Here is a 23,305-nt window from a genome sequence, read left to right as displayed (position 1 = left end):
CGAATAATCAACCTGAATAATAATAATTATACCCAACAACAAAAATAGCAAGAATAAGGGCGAATAACTAGAATCGCAAAAAGACATCAAATAAAAATACATTAAATTAATGACGAAATATTTTGAGATAAAGAGCCAAAGACTTGAGGTTTCTGACGTTCTGTTTAGTTTTTAAAGTACACAAAGTTCCGAAACATATTCACAAACTCATAAAGAACTAATAAATAAACACTTAATACACGAATCATCAGATGTTCTTATCAACAGCTAGATTTATTAAATTTATATTTACATGTATTCAGACGCTTTTGTACAAAGCGACTCATAAATAATGACAAAAGAAGCAATCAAAAACAACAAAAGAGCAATGATATGCACGTGCTATGACAAGTCTCCATTAAATCAATTAAATGGTTGTCTACAAATAAAGAATTAAAAATTTTGAAAAAATCCTAATACAAATCTTTTGACGTGTATTAGTTGTATTGTGCCGTTGGGCGGCGCACTTTAAAAGCGCAAAGTCTTGCCCGTCTCCAAGACAACCGCTGCGCGTGGAATGTATCAGCTCGTGAAGTTAAGCGAAACGGTACAAAGTCTGCCATATTAGGGATTTTATTTATTATTTTATTTAAAAATATATTATGTTTATTTATATATTTCCCTGCTAGCACATCAACAAATCACAACTGTATTTTAGTCTATTTCAAATGTTCCTGACCACAAAACGAACGAATCCTACTACGATGAAGGCTACACTCATGAATATTAATTAACCCATGCAACCGTCGCGCAGCAACCCTTCCGCAGCGTCCAGTCACGAAGCTCATTACTATTCATGAGCCTTCGCCTTCGCCGTAGTGGGATGTATCGGTGTGTTTGGTGATGGCAACAGTGTCTCCTCTGCTCGGCTCGCGAGGACTAGTCCGGTCAGGATGTGAGTCGTGACTGACCCTCAGTAACACTCACTCAGCAGAAGTCCTGGGATTCAACTCACTCTCAACTCTAGAAATGAGGCTGGAGAGAAAGAAAGAAACACTCCTCTTCTGGTGACTTGCTCTGAGGCAGCTTGGGTCTCTCGGAAGAACAGCTGTGTTTATCAGAGATGTCCAGCACTGTGTCCCCAAAAGTCCCCTCCGCGAGCTCCTCCGCGGACCAGAGGACCGTCGTCGTGGGGGCATGTGAGTACCAAGCTGTTGTTATTACAAATAGATATCGTCTTTCCCAAAAACCCGTGTTCAGTGTCTTAAGTGGACTAATGATGTGGCGATGATGTAAAAAAAAATAAAAAAAATAATAATAATTCGTTTTGTTTTACAGGTAGTATTATCTAATTTTAAAATTAATAAACTGTATAAATGACAATACAAGGTCTTAAAGTTTTCTATTAATACAGAGATAGAGAGTCATCTTTAATCATAATAACAATATTTGGAAAATGTGTAAACTGAGTGTGTGCATATATATATATATATATATATATATATATATATATATATATATATAACATTATAAAAAAAACAAATGCTTGCTGAATAAAAAAAAGTGTGTAAAAAGTGAAAGTAAGGACCTATTGTTAGAAAAGTTTTCTGTTTGGAAGATGCTGTGTTTTTTTTTTTTTTTTTTTTATTCATCAAAGAATCCTGACAAAAGTATCACAGGTTCTAGATAAATACATAAAATGAAGCAGCACAACTGTTTCCAAGATTGATAATTAATCAGAATGATTTGGGAAGGATCATGTGATGCTGAAGACCCCAGTAATGACGCTGACTCAGATTTGCATCACAGGAATAAATTATATTTTAAAGTACATTCAAATAGAATACAGTTATTAAAAATTGCAATAATAATTCACAATTGTACTTTTTTTTTCTGTATCTTTGATCAAATAAATTTATCCCTGAATAGCAAAAGTTCCTTCTTATATATATATATATATATATATATATATATATGATTTAAGTGTGCTTTCTCTGAAATTAGTGTTGTATAGAAATATAAATAGTGCCTACATTTCCAAATCTCGAGGTTACAGATCTGAGCGATGAGTGTTGTCTGTGGTCTTTTTCAGTTTGTTGTCTGGTGTTTTTCTTCATGATCGTGGTGCTGCTGTTGATCCTGTACCGGAAGGTTCCTCTCTGCTGCAAAATGAGGGCTCTTCAGGAATCTCATCCTGACATGGTAAGACTTTCATACTTCATACTTCCATTCTTCAAGGACTCCAGTTCTCAGTTAAGTCACATTAAGGATCAGCCCTGCCTCAGATGTTTCTCCTAAAAAGACAAAAATGAGACAATTGATGGCTTATAAAATGATAGTGACTCTTTGGTCTTGGAGCAATGGGAAATGCTTAAGTTCATATTGATGTTCATAGTGTGCAAGTCTTCATTACTGCCTATGAGGGAGAATTAAGACATTAATGAGATATCGTCTGTGATTTTCCTTTCTAATGAGACATTAAATTATTCATTTTTAGCTGTTTGCCAAGTAAGGTAGGAAAATAGTAAAAAAAAATGTAGTTAAAGTGTTACAATTAAAAACTATACTTATATTTATAAAGTATATCGTGAGACATTGTCACGAAAGCGTCTCTGTTTAGGTAAACCTTTATTTCATTAATATATTATACGCAAGTTATTTAAAAATACACCTGACGTGAACTACAAGTTCAATGCAACTGCATGCGCTTCTTTTCCACAAAGGTGGACAGAAAGTATCAAATGCAGTTAAAGTGTTACTGTACATGTGCCCTAGTTTGATAATTTAGCAAATGAAGAACGTCTCCTAGCATCTGAGTTATCAATGTTTGGTACACTTACACACAAACAGAGATTACATATTATCTTTTTTCCTAACTGTGCTGAACTTTCAAGAGCTTTATCATGTGCTGTGCCAAACACTGTGACTCAGCGCACGGGGAGCTTGTATTGTTAACGTCAGCTATGATCGCAAGCAAAACAGATGATCACAAGCAACGCAAGCAAGAAGTTATCAAAAAGATTTAACTCAGGACCAAAAAGCAATACCAGTTTTAGACAACTGTAAGAAGAGAAACAGTATCGGACATCTAAACCTGAAGTGTCCAGATGCATGCGAGTCGGTTCTGTGAAGCATCTAAACATTCGGTTCTGTTAGAGAGGAGAACTAAACAGCATGACCGTTCCCCTGACTATGACAGTCACCAGCGCCCACGGAAAGTTACACAGTAATCAGATATTAAACAGGAGTAAAACTCCAGTGTGAAGATGTCTGCCATTGCACACTTTTAAAAAGAGAACCTATTATGGAAATAAGACACTTTTAAAGAATATACTAATATGTGAACTGAATGTAAAGTTTTCAGACACTTAACTGCATGTTAAGTGCAATTAAACGTAAACGTTGATACATTTGACTTTAGAGTGCTTTTTGACCTACTTAGGTAGAACTTTGTACTTTTAACATCTTTTTGTATGTTTAATTTACATACACTTAACAAAAAGTGTATCATGTTCACTTTAGTGGTTACTAATTTCATTAATATATTATCTGCAAGCAGTGTTAGGAAAGTTGCTCTAAAATGTAATTAATTACTTGCCATTAATTACATGTAATTAGATTACAGTACTAATTACTTGCTCTAAAAAGTATTGCATTACTTAGTATTAATCACTTTCTAAATCCCTTATCAACCTCAACAATAGACGTGTACTAAACTAAAAAAAATTTTTTTTAAATTGCATTTTTAAAGAGAGAAGGTTACATTAAAAACATATTTTGACATCATGTTACATTTTGATGTTAAATCTACTATGAGTCCATACAGTATTTAATGTAATTACATCAGAAGTAACTGTAATCCCTTACTTTTTTATGGGAAAAGTAATCCAACTACAGTGATTCATTAGTTAATTTCTTAATCAATTACATATTAACTCGTAACATAAATGTTACATATTTGTTTCTTAAATATATACTGTATGTCTGTGTATTTCAAAATGCATAACACACAGTATACACACATAGATTATGTAAACAAAAGCTTTTACTTTGGATGTGAATAATCGTCCGACAGCACTAATTCGCTGCGTTTATCTGCTGTTTTCTGGTCGTAAAGCAGATCCCTCACACTTTGTGACTTACCCTCAAGTTATATCTCATCCATTTCCTTTTCCTGTTCACTTTCAACCTGAACCGTTCCCCTCTGAGAGCAGTTTAACCTTATCTTAGCAACACAGGGAAACTGCCTCCACATTCTTCCTCCCACAAAGAGGAAATGCAGAAACTGTCTGTTAGTTCAACTGTGGTGAAGACAGATGTGAGGTACTGGTTAAATGAGGCACAGAAGAGGTCTGTGATGTTTGACCACATACACACAAGAAAGTTTTAGGAGTGGCCACTATATTGAAACCAGGCGGATCTCAGATCAAACACACCTGAAGCATACTGACATGCACACACTAGCGAAGATCAGTTAACTGAAATAAGCAGTTTTACTAGTTTACATGCAAACCATGACTTCAGTGTCACTATCGTTATGTTCCAGATGACTCTCCCAGTCTTTATTTCGTTTCAAACAAACATAACTTTATTAAACAATTTAAAAACCGCAGCAGCATCACACGCATGCGTCGTGGTACTTGAATGTGCGTCGAAGACTGACACGGAAGGGAAGAAATTGTTGAATAAAATCATTATTGTTGTTTTCTTTGCACACAGAATTATTCTTGTAGCTTCGTAACATTACGGTTGAACCACCGATGTCACATATTTACTATTTTAAACAATGTCTTCAATACGTTTCTGGCTCTTGAACGTGTCAGTTGCGTTGCTGTCTATGGAGGGTCAGAAAGCTCTCGGATTTCATCCAAAATATCTCAATTTAAAAGGAGATCTCACGGGTTTGGAACAAAATGAGTAATTCATCACAAAATATGAACTTTTGGGTGAACTAACCCCTTTGGCGAAGAAACAGAATTAGCGACATTCCTTTTTTTTTTTCATATAATGACATACAGTATATCCGAAGGTATACAGTATATCAGATTTCTGAAACAGAAAAATAAAATAAATGCTGGTTTAACTTGAATGTGAGCTTACGAGTAGTTTATGTGGACTACATGATTGAGAAGTCAATTAGGATTTTCCTGCGAATAATTAAATGGATAAAATAATCTCATATACTTATATTTACTCTTTTTACTTTTATTTATTAAACTATTTATTAACATCCATGGAGACTTTCCATTCCACAAAAGGTTCTATGGATTTTTCTAATGTTCTTGACCCTAAAAAAGTGGTTCATTTAAAAACTGTTTACTGAAAGGTTCTTTGGGGAACCAAAATGGTTCTTTTTTTTGGCATCACTGTGAAGAAACTCTTATTTACTTTAAAAGTGTTGAAGAAGAAGAAATCAAGTTTTAACATGGTAAAATTCTAATGTTGCATGGCATTTAATAAACTAACTTACCTGCTATAATAGAAACTTCAATCATTTTGAGACATCTACTGTATGTGACCCAAAACCAGTCATAAATGTCAGTTTTTAAAAAAATTAGATTTATACATCATCTGAAAGCTGAATAAATAAGCTTTCCATTGATGTATTTTAAAATCTGGAATCTGAGGGTTCAAAAAACATTTAATATTGAGGAAAATTGCCTTTAAAATTGCCCAAATGAAGTTCATAGCAATGCATATTACTAATCAATAATTTAGTTTTTATAGATTTACGGTAGGGAATTTACACGTTAATGGAACATGATCTTTACTCAATATCCTAATGATTTTTGGCATACAAGAAAAATTGCTAATTTTGACTAATACACTGTATTGTTGGCTATTGCTACAAATATACCCCTGGACTTAAGACTGGTTTTTTGCTCCAGGGTCACACATATGTCCTCTTCCTGAAGAGTCTTCGCCATCTGATCATTAGAGGCTGTGTTTCGGTGGGGGATCAGAGGAGACAAAGGTTTTACTTTCAGTCAGGCACTGAAAAAGGCACACTGTCGATGAGGTCCTCCCCCGACTTCAGGACTGATTTTACACGCTTTTGCTTTTTCACACTGCCTGAATCAGAGGAGTAAACAAAAGGACGTCTCTCTTTTCGGGGGGGACTCCGAGACTGTTGAAAGTGCGAAGCAGCGAGGGAAGTTGACCCCTGACCTCACATTTACTAAACGTGTCTCCCAGAGTCCCGAATGGGGGGGGTGCTGGGAAAGGTCAAGACACGTCACCGTGAGTGACGTCAGAGCTTGTGTTCAAGTCCTCACCAGCGTCACAGATTAGGGTCCGAGCTTTATAGAGGGATGATACTTGCCTAAATGATTGTCAGGGGCATTTTTCACCTTTAACAGGACACTTTTTGGTTACACTTTATTTTAAGGTGTTCTTATTACAGTGTATTTATACATTTAAGTACTGAGTAATATTAATTAACTACATGGTTAGGGTTAGAAATCAGAATTAGTGTTTGGCTTGGGGTTACTTGCATGCAATTATGCATAATTTGTTATAATTACTATATGCATGTAACATAAGTAATAAGATTTGTTTGTATTGTTATAAAAATGTTGTCCATTTATTCAAGTGGAATAATAAAAATGGCTGTTTTTATTACAAAATATAATCTTTATTAAATAAAAATGTAGCCATCCCTTGTGAAAAAGAAGTACGCTTTAGAATATATATATATATATATATATATATATATATATATATATATATATATATATATATATAAAATAGTATTTATTACAGACACAATATACTTTTAAATTATAAAAGTGTAAACTGAGTGTAATGTTTTTGGACACTTTATTACAAACTAATTGCAAGTTGTAATACAGTTTAAATTAATATTAAATTCAGTTTGTTTAAGGTAAGAGTGTTTTTAGACACACTTAAGTACAGTAGGACTTAAACATCTTTATATAGAAAATATGATACTTTATATGAAATAATTATAAAAGTTATTGAGGCTATTGTGGTTCAAGTAAACTGCTGAATGTACTTACAAGGAACTGTGGTCAATTAAAATAATGTCATTTCTATTGAAATGTGTATGTTGTGTATTTAAATACATTTTTAATTAAACCTTTGTAATGATAAAGTTTTGTAATCAAGTACTTTATGTGTGCTTTAGCATGTTAGTCAACAAAATAATGATTAAAAACAAAGATTTAAAGTGTACTTTAAAGTAAACTTTTCATTTTACATTATTACTTTTAAATGGACAAAACAAAAATTCACTACTAATGCAATAATGGAAATTAATTACTCAAATATAAAATGTCCAGACATATCAAAGTAATGGCAGATAATGTGGGTAAAAAATGCGTTACCCCCAAAAGTAAAAAAAAGAAAACACTTAAAATATGTCTTAAAATGTTTGGACATAGACATTGGAGCCTACTCTTTTTGTCCAAAATTAAATTTCTTCTTTTTTTTTTTCTTGTAATTTTGACCGTGCTTTGATGTTTTGTCACTTTGCCCTGGTTAACCCTTCTCTGCATGTTTTGGCCTGATGTGACTCGTAGCAGTGTCCGGGTGACATGTGGGCTATTAAATGGAGTGCACTCGTTTACTAGTACCTGCAGAAACAAGGGTGCAAAACAGAGGCAGACCTTTAAAACGCCAGTGTGGGGTTTGTTACCCAGGGCCCTGATGACGCAGTAAGACGCTGTATTGTCCCGGGACACAAAGCCTTCTATTTAGGTGTGGGGTAATCACAGAGTGTCCGGCTGAGCTGGAGGAATTCCTCGGCCTCACGCGGGTCCGCCTGCCTAATCTAGTCCTGCATGGGAGGGGAGGAAGTTACTTGGTGGTCCATCTCTTTAGCAACATAATTTATGACCATCCAGAGGTCTGGCTCTGCCATTGCAGATGTAGGAAGAGGAGGAGAGACATTACGCAAACAAAGAAGAGGGTGTGAGACTCTAAACTATGATTGGTGATGCTTTGACATGTAATCAGTATGTAAACATTGTAACTACTCTGCTGGTGGCTCACCTCCGGAAAGGACAACTGAACGTGTCTGAATACATTCCCAGTAAATGTTAACATGTCAAATCAAGTGCATATATTTTAATTTAAGCAGCAAATTAATATTTTTTGACAAAAACATTGTCAGCTGATGCAATGACGTCCATGCATTTTAAACTGTGACCAAACTATTTGAGACCAATGGAATATATACAAAGTTTTGAATGGTTGTATAATGAATGATCATTGATGATATCAATAATTTCTCGATTGAACAGGAATCTCCTCCTCAGTACTACAACAGCAGACAGACTCTTGTAGCTTCTTCTGATGCGGAGCAAACACATGACAGCGGTCTTGATAACGTGAATGCACGGGTAAGAGCAAATCTATTTAAATCTGCATCCTTCACCCATTATCATATCCGCCTTCATTTACTCACCTTCATGTCGTTATAGACCTGTATGACCAATAGGCATCAAAACACTTTTCCTGAATGGAAATGTCTTCTACTTCTCTTCTATGTATTTCTTAGAAAAGAGAACAGTATATACAGGTTTGAAACAACATGAGGGGGAAACGTTCTAGAAATAGTCCGATCGTCATGTTTTGTTTCTGCTTGTGTTTGCCAGTCGGGCTCGTTGTTCCTGATCGGTGTGCCGAGCAGCTACTACCTTTCCCCGCTGGAGCCTCCTCTTCCTCGTCTGCCCTCGTACGAGAGCGTCCGCAAGAAAGACCGCCAGCGGCAGATCCACATGATGATAGCCGACCGCTTCGGCCTGAGCGGATCTGTCGAGACAGAGGTCAGAAACAGTCTACATCTACAGATGACCGGCTGGCATTTTACTGTCCTCAGAGTACAACGCTAAATAGAAATGAACGTAGATTTCGCAGATACTCATTAAATTATCAAAAACTGTATTGAATTAAATAGGATTGGTCATGTATTACCAGATGATTTTCAAATGTAAACAGTTCTGTACAGTTGAGTGCCACTTGTTGGGTACTTCAGATCGGAAAAATACTTGCAGATAATATAGTATTAATGAAATAAGTTAAAGAGGGCCACTTTCATGACAGTTACCGAAGTACACTAAAAAGTGCACTAAAGATGAACACTTATTTTGATATGTTGACTAACATACTAAAGCACATGTACAGTAAAGTACTTAATTGTAATTCATCTATAGTGTGTATTTTATTTATTAGATATTCAATTTGGACTATAATACCTTTAAAATGCAATTAAGTGTCTGAAAACATAGCATTCAATTTGCAATTAAGCACATTATTTCCATAATAAGTGCTTTTTAAAAAAAAGAAGTGGATTATCTTTAAAAGCTCTTTAAAGCAGTTGTTGTACATGCAGCTTTCATGGCCGTGTTTGACAAGACCTCTTATGCATGTATTCAAATTTGAACACACAATTGTCACGATGAAAACACATTGGCATCATCCACTCGAAGCTCTCAGATGTCACTCTGCTAAAGCCCTGCTATAACAGTGTCATCTCTCAGCAGCTGCAGTCTGACTGAATTTAATAACAATAGATTTTTAATATGAATGACCCACAGTTTTCTGTTCCGTAACATGATCGTATCTGAGAAGCGGACACATTCACTGCCACACAGACCTCACCTGCGCTGCTGCGAGCGCTTCAAGGCCCTGTGAGGTTGACTTAGCGCCAGGAAAACGCATGAGTACACACGCTAATGGGAATTGATGCACATCAAACATTATAAAGCGGCCTATTTCCAAAGGTAAACATTAGTGGAGAATACGGCTCATTGTCCGTCTGTCCTCTCCTTTACTCCCCAGGATTCACTGGGGGGATCGTTCACTCATTAACCCTATTATTGAGCTTAATTAGCTGGTTCTCCAGCTGGGCGCCGCGGTGTTGTCTGCTTTAAAATGGCTGATTTTTTAAGAAGGCTAAAGGGCAGACGCAGAGCTCAAAGCTTATGAGAAAAAAGAACCAAAGGGAGAAAAAATGGCTGGAGGAAGTTGCTGCAAAGTGATATCGCCAACTAAATTTATTTAAATAAATGTCGAGCTCTGTATTGTGAAATAACGTAGTGCAGAGGTCTTTATCTTTGGGAATATATTCACTTGATAAGCATTAGCAATGTTAAATAATAATAGAATCATACGAGGAAACTAGATTTTTATGTTTTCTACTGGATATGTTCAGGCCGTCTAAGATGTAGATGAGTTTGTTTGTTCATCAGAAGAAATTTGTAGGAATGTATCATTACATCACTTGCTCAGCAAAGGATCCTCTGCAGTGAATGGGTGCCGACAAAATGAGAGTCCAAACAGCTGATAAAACATCACTGTAATCCACACCACTCCAGTCCATCAATTAACATCTTGTGAAGTGAAAGTTTTTAACTTCTAACCATTGTTTCCATCGATAATACAAGTCCCTTATTAATAATATTTTGTTCTCCAGTAAAAGGTCATCTTGTCTGCATCAGGAGAAAAATATTCTCAAACACAGTTTACAAGAGAAAACTGAAACACATATTTAATCAGCTGTTTGGAGCTTCATTCTGACGGCACCCATTCACTGCAGAGGATCCACTATATTTCTCCAAACCTGTTCTGAAGAGACACACATCTATATCTTGTATTGCCTGAGTATTTTCAATGCGAGTACTTTCAGCAAATACACATATCTGAGTAAACCATTTCTTTAGGAGAATAGAGGAGTCCTGCCACAAATAATAACTAAACCGACATTTTGATTAAACACACACACACACACACACAAATGTGACATGCAAAATGGAGAAGTGCGCCTGAGGTATTTTTCTAGTGCAAGCTGTTGATTTGTGGTGTCATAAGTCAAGCTTTATCTCTGTTTTTGTTTTTCTTTTACACAGCCGCCTCCCACGTATGAGGAGAGCATTCGTGAGTCCGTCCAGTCCGTTGATGTCCCGTTTGACATCCTGGCACCCACGGAGGAGCCGCCTCACACACCACTTACAGTCCCAGACACAGATTTACCTGCATATGAAGATCTACCTCAAATCACAGACTCACAGGATCCCAATCACACTGTTAATTAAAGCACAAGAACACAATCTGTCCTCAGCAGGAGATCAGCAGCTGTTGAGCTGTCACTACCCTGACGAGCAGCCGCTCTGCTTGCAAAAGACACCGAAATAGGGACGGACTTGACCTATGCAATAACTTGCACAAGCACAAGATGAGAGGAGAAGGATGTTGCATCACTACTGGAAAAAGGGAAGAGAAGAACAAGAATATGCAAGAGTTTAAGTTCTGTCGCTGTTAAAAATGACATGAAACTGCTACTATATAGAATTACACTGGCTGTAGATATTTCCAAGCCTAAACATTACGTCACATTCCATGATATTATTACATTTATACATAAGTGGGGAATGTTGATTTCATTTTGATTTAAAAAATGTTGTTGTTTTTTCTTTTTTGGGGGGGGAATAACATCCATTTATGAAAAATAACACTAGTGACATTTATTATAACCATAAATAAAGTCTATTTTGATTCCATGTTGAATTTTTCAGAGATGTTAAGTTCATCTAAAACCAAAGTAGCAGCTGTTGTACTGTACTGACCTAAAGCACACAAATAATGAAGATTTGAAGCCATGTTTTTGTACATTACGGGGAAATTGTATCACTATTTTAGGCAGAGAGAATGGAGAAGAGTTTTAATCCAATCCTGTTTTTAAACAAACTGGTCATTTTTTCTGTGTACATGTTCCTTGTCGGACCAAATGATGCTTTGCTGCGATTCTGTTTGTTGAATCTCTCTTTTTTTAAAACAACCATTTATGAATGCGCTCGATTGTATCACTGTGAATAAAGATGTTAAATGTACAGTTTGCAGAAGTAATACTACGTAGACTTGGACTTGTTTCTTCTGAGATTGGGTCACACTGAATCATCAGATTTTCCTCGGTTTCTTCCCTTTACTGTCAATACACTACTCAGAGCATATGATTTCAGATACGTGTGCATTCAAATTGAAATGGCTTGAAAGCAGTTTGATGTGTAACAAGTCTGAGGTCACAGGTGTCCTCATTTCCCTCTGAGCACGCATTTGCATCTTTCAAAAACTACATGAGAAATATTTTCCTTAGGCCACAAGAATTAAGCAGATTTGAGAGGTTGTGCTGCGATTTGATATAGTCACGGCTAAATGGAACTGTGCAATAATATCTTACCTGTTACTATATTATATATTTAGCATGAGTGTATTGACCATGAATCAACAGGAGATCCGCTCAATGATTAACCCACATGGGATTCACATGTTTAATAAAACTGAGTGTTGATTAAAAGATCACTAAAAGATGCATTTAGTTGATCAAAGTAAAGACATATGATGCATAATATAACAATTTTCTTTTATATTTCAAATAAAAATAATGTTATTTTGAACTCTTTATTTATCAAAAAAATCCTGAATGCATCATGTTTTCCATAAAAATATAAAAGGGCACACCTTCCCAACAATAATTAACATTTGTTGAGCAGCATTAATAATGATTTCTGAAAGATAGGTTGCACTGCAGACTGGAGGGATGATGCTTAATATTGGGTTTTACATCACAGGAATAAATCACATCTTAACATATATTCCCATAGAAAACAGTTACTTTCAATTGCAACTATATTTAGCAATATTACTGTTTCCAGTGCATCTTAAAAAAAAACAACAACAACAATGCAGCATTAGTGAGCAGAATAGACTCTATTCTAAAATACTTGATGTTTAAAACATTTGGCCTATAGACCAACAGCTTTCGTCTGGATCCTTAAGAATTGTAGTGAAATTGTGTCTTCTAGTGGTCACTTCAGGAAGTAGCAACTTTCACCCTCCTAACTTAAAACAGACGACCCTTTATTCCTGTTTAGTTACCTGCAACCAAATGAGCTGTGAATGCCTGGAAGCGGTTTAAAGCCTAACTTCAGCTCCTGTAGAGTCTCTCTTGTCTTCAGTGATGTCCTAATGAGAGGCACCACAGAGGCTTGTCTTCTGTCCACAGCAGCAGCACAGCTGGAGCCTGAATCTCCACACACACACACACACACACACAATACAGAGTGAATGACACACGTCAGTCAGAAGAAGACAGCGGATTCATCTTCATTAGATCTCAGCTCAGCGATCCCGTTAAACAGCAGAGTGATGCTAATCACACTGAATTGGCTCTTTAAGGGGATTCTGAACACAACACAGTTGCTTTCTTCGTGTAAGACTTCCTGTTAAAACACAATGGCACACAATGTAGGAGTCTGGAACAGAAGTGAACAGTGCTTGATTTCGAACATCTTCACCCTTCTTGATTCTGACATCATTCTTTGCACACTGAACACACGAAAAGATGTGAATTTGTCCTTTATTTCACTGAAAGTTTTTATTTTTAGTAGTAGTTTAGGCAAGTTACTCACTGTTAGTAACCCTTGTGTGCTTAAATGCATTGACTATGCAATTCTTCAAATCTTAAAGGGGTTGGTTCACCCAAAAATTATAATTCTGTCATTAATTACTCACCTTCATGTTGCTCCAAACCTGTAAGACCTTTGTTCATCTTCAGAACACAAATTAAGATATTTTTCATGAAATCCGAGAGCTCTCTGACCCTCCACAGACAGCAAGCATACTGTAGGTGACATAAGTGGTTCAATACATGAATAATTAAATAAACTTTGGCGAAATTATCAAATTCACATGTTTATTCACATTTATTATAGCATACTTTTGATTTTGAGGACCATATAACTATGTTCTTCTTTTTATAAAGTTCGAAGAAAAGAAAAGAAAAGAAAAGAAAAGAACATTTATAAACACTCACTTATTTTGGGCCACAATAAACATGGCGCCGCTTTCATTCCGCATCATTCTTTCCGGAAAAGCCCGAATGACGCTCGGCTCGTGCTCGGCTCTGCGAAGTCACTGTATGTAAACAAGGTCAAGTATTCGCTGCAGCATTCATTCTCCTCTGACTCTCTGCACGACTTTATCAGTGGAAGGATTCATCCTGCGACACAGCACACCTCTCACAGGTACAGTGATGAATGCACAAAGACATATGATGATATGCATGCTGATTTATTTTCTCTATGTCTATTTTTTGCAAACCGTGCAGCACGATGTTTTCTCATGTGCGTCATGAAAACGCATCATGGCATTGTTTACATGCACACGCTCGCAGTGTGAAGATCATGTCAGATCTGTTGTTTGGGACTCGGACTGACTTGAGAATGTCGTTCAAGGGCATTAGATCATCAATAAACATGACAGAGCTTGTGCAGTGCAGCAAAGTCATGCGTCTCTTCCAGGATTCATTCAGCTCCAGACGCGTGGCAGAATTACATTTATCAGATTTGTATTATATTAACATGCACTATGGTATTTATATATGCTTTTTGAACTCTATAACAATGCTGACATGTAAAATCAAATTTTAAACGAGCCCTTTTAATAAAGCATCCTAGACGATTTTGTCTAAGACAGTTTTGAAAGTCTTACCCGTCTGTTCTCAGAAATGATACAACAGATATAATTGGGATTTAGTTATAATCATTTCATATTATTTAATATGAATTTTGTTGTATTAGCTCGAATACTGTATAATATCAAAATATCAAACAAAACATTAATCTAAGCTATATGAAATGACTCTGATTTAAGAGATTTAATTTCTGATAGAATTACTCCAAATGAGCAGCGGTGCTATTTTCTTCCTCTTTGTCTATGTTTTATTACTATAATTTCGATTGTAATGTCTTTAACCTTGTTGTTTGGATAATCCTCCACCACACGCTGCTGCTCATGATCGTCACAGCTTTGAGTCACGTGTGCTCTCCTCAGTCACGTGTCCTCTAATAATGAAATACTGAACAAAATGAGCTTTTGCATAGTATTTATTTTTTAGTGAGCTTAATGTCCAACATTATATATAAATAGTGTTCCTGTAGGTCAATTGGTAGAGCACTGCGTTATCAAGCGCAAGGTCGGGGGTTCGATTCTCTGAGAACACAAGATATGTAAAAATTGTTATCCTGAATGCACTATAAGTCTGCTAAATGCATACATTTAATTTTAATTAAATATAATATATATTTCATTCAATAAAAAAATATTATAATTACATTTATATTAAATGCCATTGCAAGCAAACAAACAAACAAAAACAAAACAATAAACCCACTTTTTCAATGCTTTTCAACCCACTTAAGACTTCATAATCAATATGTAATTTTATAATTCTGTTGTCTTTGAAATTTGGTTAAAATCAACTGCTGAATGTACTGACAAACATTTATGATCAACTAAAATATACTTTAATGTAATTTCTTTTGAAATGTTTGTCATATCACAGAGTGCAAATAAAAAAAAAAGTGTACTTAAGTGTTTCATAACAGTCATAAAAGTATATGATCTTTAAGTGCACTTAAAGTGGCCTTTTATTTTATTATTATATAATCTCCAAATATAGTTTGAAAAATGTGACCCTGGACAACAAAACCAGTCATAATGGTCCGTTTTTTTTTTAATTGAGAATTTTTACATCTCTTAAAAGCTGAATAAATGAGGATCGGACAATATTTGGCCGAGATACAACTATTTAAAAAATCTGGAATCTGAGGGTGCAAAAAATCTAAATATTGAGAAAATCAGTTTTAAAGTTGTACAAAAGAAGTTCTTAGCAATGCATATTATTAATAAACAATTATGTTTTGATATATTTATGGTAGGAAATTTACAAAATATCTTAATGGAGCATGATCTTATCCTAATGATTTTTGGCATAAAAGAAAAATCTATAATTTTGATCCATACAATGTATTGTTGGCTATTGATATAAATGTACCACAGCGACTTAAGACTGCTTTTGTGCTCCAGAGTCATATATATACTTTTTTAGTACCCCTTTTAATACAATTAAGCACATTTATTTTTCAAGATGTGGTTGTATGTTGTATAAACATTGAACTCCTGAAGCTTTGCTATATTCAGCTCAAGGGCAAGTTGTGAGTGTTTTGGTCATATAGTCAGTCTTATATATCTTCTTAGTGTTTAATCATTACCTCTTGTCAAAGTCAGCATGCAGTCTGCCGGGTGGACACATTGTTTTTGAAGTTTAAATTAGGTTTGTGTACCACTCAGTAAGAAAAAACCTTTAAATGACCTGTACAATTTGACAGAAAAGCTTTGTCATTTCCTGTCTTTGCTGTAGTTATTTCCTCTGGTGAAGGATTTGTGTGAACCACAGCCATCATGATGCAGTGTCTTCAGTTTCTGGTCGAACCAACCAAGAATCTCACCGAGAAGTTTAAGGTGCCTTGCACAAATATGTTGTCAGTCTGTTCATCTTAGATACGGTGACATATAAAAACAGAATGAAAGTGTTGTTTCAAAAGGTTTTGTCTATCTTTTAGTCGAAAAGTGAGATAAAAGGCTCTTTTAGCTGGTCATTGTGAGTGATTTCAATAGCTGTGAGTCTTCTGCTGCTCATTAACAGGAGACAAAGACACAGGAAGTAGACCACGCATGAGTTGCATCTGAATGAACCACTGTTCTTGTTTGTTTGCTGTAACCTTAATGAAAAACCTTCCCGAACCTGACTGAACTGACAACATGCTGAAATAGTTTCACGTAGACAACTTAACTTACCATAAATACATTCTGGTCCACATTCTGCTAAAAAAAAAACAATACAATACCATTATAATCATTATAAACCATCAGTTTTTAACCATTAGAAATGATTCTCTGTAGTGTGTTTTGGGACATATTCCATTAGGTTTCAGTGGTTTTAACAAGCCACCAGAAGGCGACCAAACCCACAGGGTCCATTAAAACCAACACAAGCCCCATTATAACCAACAAAACCATTAACATTTTATAATGGTATCTATTGTTTTTTTTTTCAGCAGGGAGGTGCAGCCAAGAAACTTAAAAAGAATGACCAAAAAAGAGACCGATCACAGTTTGTTTCATTTTAATGTGTCGTTAAGTGTGACTATTTCTGTCAACCCAGAAGTAATATGCACAGATGGATTTATCTGATGAATTTGAGTGTCATGAATAGGGCCTGGGGGCTGTCCATCACTGAGACTAGCCTTGAAATAGATTTGAATTTTTAGCATTCACCAAGATCCATATAACGTTTAATGAATGTATTCATTCAGGAGTTTCGTAAGAAGGTGAAAAATGAGAAGAGAGAACCACTGGACGAAAGCCAGCAGTTCATTGTCAACCTGGCCAAGGATCTGGGACGCGTCTGTCAGGTACAGCCTCTGAAACTGAACTGGATCTTGAGCGACGGAAAGAGACATTCAATAGCTGGGTTTCCATCACCCTGCCTTTATGCGCATTTTAAAGTATTGCATCAGAATCGAGTGATGGAAACGCAGAATTTTGAATAAAAATGCCTTAATTCGCGAAAAAGTTTTCACGCTCGCTTGAGGTGGTATTTTACTTTTTCCGAAATGGGTTAATGAGAATAACGGGAGATGGAAATGTTATATGGTCATTCAGAAATGCCCAAGCAAAGTCTGTCGTCAAAGTATTTCTGTATAATTGCCTCTCAGGATTGTTAAACGACTGCGTTCCCAAACAGCAGCTTCTACCTCGGAAAGCAATAACCACATTCATTGTTTCTGCTCATTCTGAGATGCAAGTTATTTATTATATATGACAATTATTATATTTAGTAGCTTCTCCTAGTTTTTTTATGATGTATAGTGCCGGTTTATCAGGAAGTGACGATTTTGTTCTCTTTGACTCGTTGGATGGTAACATTGCTTGTTTGAAAATGTTTTGTGCGATATTCCAGTTTTGCGCATAAGTTAAATTCACAACTTTGGATGGAATCCCAGCTAATGACATATTCACTAACTTAAAATTACTTTCCTTTATATATATATTTATATATCTCAAATTTAATTTCTCCATAAAAACTAAATTAGCTGTAAATTATCTGCAGTAATATGAAAATAGAATTTAACTTAAAACTTAACTTAAAAACATTTAAAACCAACTAGCAACATTTTATGATTTGATGTTTAATTTAGTTCGCTTACTATAAATAAAGACTTTAAAGTTCAGGAGACTTTAATGTTTATTGCAATATCATGTACTAAAAACTCCTGAAAACTCAAATTAGCTAAATGACAGTTGTTGAACATTTCTTCAGTGTTCTCTGATAAAAAAATTAAATAAATAAATGAAAGATAACAGAAATTTAAAATATAGCAGTTAAATTTCAGTAGGTAGCATTTCAAACCCTGTTGTTTTCAGATGTTGACCTCAACGTGTTGTAACGTTTACTTGATTTTTAAGATATTCTGCATTTGTGAAATTCAATTCCTTGTTCTATTTGCTACTTAAATTCAAATTCAGGACCTGAACTGATGGCACATGTGTGTTTTCTTGTCTCCTGGGGGCCGTAGAGGTCAGAGGTGTTGGAGAACATCTCACAGGGTGAGGACGTGTGGCCCTCTCTCACCTGCAGGGCCTTCATTCTGGAGTGGGCATCGCTCCTCGAGAGCAAGGCAAGACACTCATTTATACCTATTAAACCTTTACTCTATTTCCAATGCAACCATTGGAACCAAATTGCTGCAAATGAATGCTTTTTGGACTCCTTAAAAGGCTGCTTATGTAGGCATCTCACTAGCTTGCCAGAACTAGAGTGTCACCAAATATTATCCAAACAGAAAAGACCAATGCTGACTGATGGATGGCCAGAGAGAAGTGACTGGAAGGATCTGGCTCTGAGCAGTGAGCAGGACATGGAGAGCGCCAGGAGAGTCATTCTCACCTGGACCAAAGACCTGAGGGCTCAACCTGAGGTACACACACACACACACACACACACACTCACACACACACACACACACATTCACTGGGTTCCCGTGTTTTTAATTGGAACATTCTAAATTCTATTATTTTTGTGTGAACTATTCCTTTAACAGTTGCATGTCAGTTATGTTATGAGTGTCAAAAATTGCATCGTTTATTCCCACTTTGCTGTGTAGCAAAGTGTGTGGCCTGGGGAGCAGGTGGTGGCGGCTTTGGATGACTTTGAGAATCACTGGAAGAAAGGTCGGATGGCCACCCTGCAGTCGGCCATGGAGCTGCTGCTCTGGATGCTGATCAACAAAGAACTAGACAAGGTGTGAACACAACAACATGAGTTTAATTCAGAGGGCAAATTCATTTATTGTAACATAAATCTGATTGATTTGTGTGTTTAGGAGAAGATTCCGCAGAAGTGGCTTATGTGGAAACAGAGGAGCCAAAAAATAGGTTTGATCATCTCGTCAGTTTCTTGAACATCATGAATATAAGAAAAATTATTTCAGTTGTGCTGTAAACAACTTTAGCTGTGGCTAACCTTGTTCATGTATCGAAAATATAATGCCTGGTATTAAAATATCTTGCTGAGAGCCCCTTCTGTTTTTTGTTTTTGGCTTAGGTGCCACTCCATATATTCCTCATGTGGGTGAGTCATGTGTTAATATTTCTCTTTTGAAAATTTGAATAGATATTCTGTTTTGCAATTATAGGGTAGATTGAATATTAAGACTCACTGTGAACTTGAGCTAACTGTTGCTTTTCTTTTATTTAGTGTGGGACTGGATCAGTGAAGCAGGAGGTAAGACGTCTGTATGTTTTTTTTAATACTGTACAAATCAGTAATATTATTACAATTTAAAATCAGTGTTTCGTATGGGAATATATTTTAAAATGTAATTTATTCCTGTGATGCAAAGCTGAATTTTCAGTCTTCAGTGTCACACGATCCTACAGAAATTATATTAATATGCTGATTTGTTACTCATGAAATGTATTATTATTATCAGTGTTGAAAAAAGTTGTGCTGCTTAATATGTTTTTGGAAAACATGATACATTTTTTCAGGATTTGCTGAAGAATTGAAGGATCAAATGAAAAGCATTTATTTCAAATAGAAACCTTTTTTTACATTTTATAAATGTCTTTACATTTGTCATCAATTTAATGCATCCATGTTAAATAAAAGTGTTCATTAAAATAATTCAAATATAATCTTACCTAAACAAAATATTTAAATGCTAACTAAAATTGATGAATTTAGAATTGTAGATTGAACTATATACTTGTAATTTAACTGAAAGCTACCAAAATAGCCTACTATTTCAAGTAATCCACCATCTTGTCATAATGCATTAGGGGATTACAATATAGTATCACATACACGTATACATAGTATTTGTGAAGTGGATAGAATTTGGTCTTAATTCTAAAGAGTATACATAAAATTTAGATTGTTGAGTTAAGAATTTATAATTTTGTCTGAAGATAGTACATTGCCATCTTTGTGATCCTTCTAAAATCTGCCTACATAGGCAGCTCTCTAGGTTTTGAAACAGAGCCATTTTCATTAGCTTTGTTTCCATTCCATCCATCTATTTTTATGCACATTTTGGAATATCACATAAAACCGGAAACCCCAAGACGCGCATAAATTCATAAAAGTAAAAAAAAAATCTTACAGCATGTGAAGTTTGAGTAGGATCAACTTTTTGTCTGATAAGAAAAAATGAGAAACACATTTACAGAATAAATTGCTTCATGTGCATTGAAGAAGTCTTGTGACTGTGCTATGGGACAGGATAGTTTGACTGGCATCGGACCAATCTCGTTCACAGTTTTTTTTGTGACTCTTTTGATGGAAACAGTGTTTATTCGCAAATGTTTTTGTGATATTCCAGGTTTGCGCATAAGTAAAATTCGCATGTTTGGATGGAAACATAGCTGTTGATTGATAGTTTGTAAAACTGATTACACATTAGTCACAACCTTCCATTCATTCCATCATAGTGGAGGTGACCCTTGACCTGGACACAGCCAACCCTGACCTGCTGATCTCCGAGGATGAGAAGCGCATGCGCTGCGGTTTCGAGCGCAAAGATGAGCCCAACTATCACCAGCGCTTCGACGGTTGGTGGTGTGCGGTTGGAACCGAAGGCTTCGCCTCTGGCCGCCAGTACTGGGAGGTGGATGTGGGAGAAATGGACTGGCGCATCGGCGTGGCCAAAGAGTCCGCCTTGCGTAAGGGCTTCAAGTCCCTCAACACCAACACTGGCTACCTGACCCTGCGTCTGGAGCGCGGCACGGAGCTGAAGGCCCTCACCGTGCCGTTCACTGCCCTGCCGGCCGCCTTGATTCCTCGAAAGGTTGGCATCTACCTAGACTACGACCAGGGCCAGCTGTCCTTCTACGACGCGGAGAACCACTCCCACGTCTACACCTACAACGAGACATTTGACGAAAAGCTCTTCCCGCTGTTCGGAACGGTGGAGATCGTGAAAGACCTGGTGATCAGATCCCCCGGGAACAGGAACCACTGCATGTGTCCCGCCATTTGCCTGTGGGGTTGAGACCCAACCCAATCCAACCGGAGCCCAGTGCTTAATCTCTAGACCAGTGGTTCTCAACTGGAGCTTAATGCGTTGCCATTTGTACAGATAGGTTCACAAATGCAAGTATTTTGCTTAGTATTTTTACCCATAGGGAATTTGTGAAGTGATTTAAGTCATGAACCAAACCAATCTGCTAAGAGGTGATTCGTTACTTTACAAACTCTGCTTAGAAAGGTCTACAATCCCATGAAGCATTGTGAATGACATAGTCAAGTTAATAACAATATTTTAGTAGTTTGAGAGCCTTTGTGAGCTATTACGTCATTTGCAGTGCTTAATGGTAGTGGGTGGGTGCTAAAGAATTATTTTGGCACGATTTGCTTGTTTCAGTTTCCCGATTGGTGGAGATTTTTCTCTGTAGAATCATGGGCAATGTTGTTTCCCACTGGGTGAGAAACAATCAAACTTCAAACCACAATAAAAAAAAAAAAAAATTTCTTCAGCCAATACCATTCAAGCTATCGAAACTATATTCTGAGAACATTTTGCTAACGACTCATTAAGCATTGAAAATGTTTTTCGAAACAGACGGTTATGTGAACGTTAGAGAAAACATTAAGGGAACATGCCATCTTATCATTTTGCAGACATTACGGGAATGTCGATTTTAAATGTTCTCGAAACCGTCTGAAACTGTAACTATAAGTAGCAACAATTAGATGAACATCCAGTCTATACATGATGTTCTGCATGCTAATGTTTTGAGAACATTATTAAAGTCCGGATGACTTTAAAAGAATATTCTATTAATGTTTCTGGAAGAACTTTGGTTTGTGACTTTTGAGAGAACACCGCCATAACCTTGTTCAACCATCTGAGTACATTTCCTGTTAGCTGCTTTGTTAATAATTATGTGAAATTTTGAGTCTTAGCAGTTTATAGTATGATTAAGATGTTTGCGTATTTGAAGGACTATTTTTGGGCAATAAAGAAATGTGTTGGGTCAGTTGATGTAAAACTTGGGTCCTGAAGCTAAACCAGTTGAGAACCATTGTTCTAGACCTCATTAGCATTAGATAAACCACTGGGTCAGTTCGTAGTGATTGACAGTGATCCACAGCATTCACAACCAGTACTTCCATCAAGATAGTGTAGGATCTCTTTCAGCTGCTGCTTCTGTGGTCCTTCTGAACCTGCTGTTGTCTGCACCTTATTATAACACAGTGTTCGCCTGCTCTGTCTGCACTTTTTATCATTTGACAAACTCAAATCAACACATGAAATGCACTTTATGTGAATAATAAATCAAAGTGAATTCAGTCCTGTGTGTTCATGCAGATTTTATTTCGAATGTTGCTTGTGTGCTTAATGCAAAGATTACGTAATTGTGTGCATCATGAGATTCATTTATTTTAGTGGTGATGAGTCTGATATGCTCAGAGTGATGAATTTATAATGATCAGAATTAATAATATATGCAAAAATAATATCAAATTTGGTCATTTAATTACATTTATTTTAAAGTTGGATTTTTACGTAGGCTATTACACCACAATTGTACAAGTACATCTTAATAATTGTATGTATAGATTTATATATTTATACATTTCATGTAAGTTAATACTTTAAAAATAAAGTGTAAAGCAAAAGATATACATACAGTGTGGACTAGGCTGTTTAGGACGAAAGAAAGAAAGGAAGGAAGACAACAAGTGGCATCTAGGCTACATCTGACAAATTATATTTTACAATTAAATCAAACAGCTGGTGTGTTTTTTTATTATTATTATTCTGTCCTAGGCTTCTGAAAATTGATGTAATTAGTTTCTAAATATTTCAAAGGGGTATCTTCAAAAACCATAATTTATGAATGAAACTTTTCTCCAATATGGCTATGATCCAAACATTAAATGGTCTAAGCAAAGATG

General features: G+C 36.0%; 2 protein-coding genes and 1 long non-coding RNA gene across 3 annotated transcripts; 2 read left to right on the top strand and 1 right to left on the bottom strand.

Moving 5' to 3' along the window:
* The first annotated feature begins 863 nt into the window (after window positions 1-863).
* Window positions 864-11,847, top strand: LOC132141200 (uncharacterized). Its single transcript, XM_059550517.1, has 5 exons — window positions 864-1,178; window positions 2,072-2,181; window positions 8,244-8,342; window positions 8,598-8,768; window positions 10,851-11,847. The coding sequence occupies exons 1-5, from the start codon at window positions 1,103-1,105 to the stop codon at window positions 11,034-11,036; spliced, it is 642 nt and encodes a 213-aa protein (XP_059406500.1). The 5' UTR covers window positions 864-1,102; the 3' UTR covers window positions 11,037-11,847.
* Window positions 1,995-13,960, bottom strand: LOC132141227 (uncharacterized). Its single transcript, XR_009433878.1, has 3 exons — window positions 13,814-13,960; window positions 12,877-13,021; window positions 1,995-2,273 (listed from the first exon to the last, which is right to left on the bottom strand). It is a non-coding gene; the product is annotated as an uncharacterized LOC132141227 (long non-coding RNA).
* Window positions 13,961-16,153: 2,193 nt separating this feature from the next.
* LOC132141154 (E3 ubiquitin-protein ligase TRIM69-like) lies at window positions 16,154-22,696 on the top strand. The gene is made up of 9 exons (XM_059550438.1): window positions 16,154-16,302; window positions 17,157-17,255; window positions 18,420-18,521; window positions 18,687-18,821; window positions 19,008-19,145; window positions 19,227-19,278; window positions 19,448-19,474; window positions 19,601-19,627; window positions 20,836-22,696. The coding sequence occupies exons 1-9, from the start codon at window positions 16,243-16,245 to the stop codon at window positions 21,393-21,395; spliced, it is 1,200 nt and encodes a 399-aa protein (XP_059406421.1). The 5' UTR covers window positions 16,154-16,242; the 3' UTR covers window positions 21,396-22,696.
* Window positions 22,697-23,305: the final 609 nt, after the last annotated feature.

Source organism: Carassius carassius, chromosome 1 (assembly GCF_963082965.1).
Source record: "Carassius carassius chromosome 1, fCarCar2.1, whole genome shotgun sequence".
NCBI lineage: Eukaryota > Metazoa > Chordata > Actinopteri > Cypriniformes > Cyprinidae > Carassius > Carassius carassius.
Note: the sequence above shows the minus strand (reverse complement) of the source record. Positions and strands in the feature narration are given on the sequence as shown.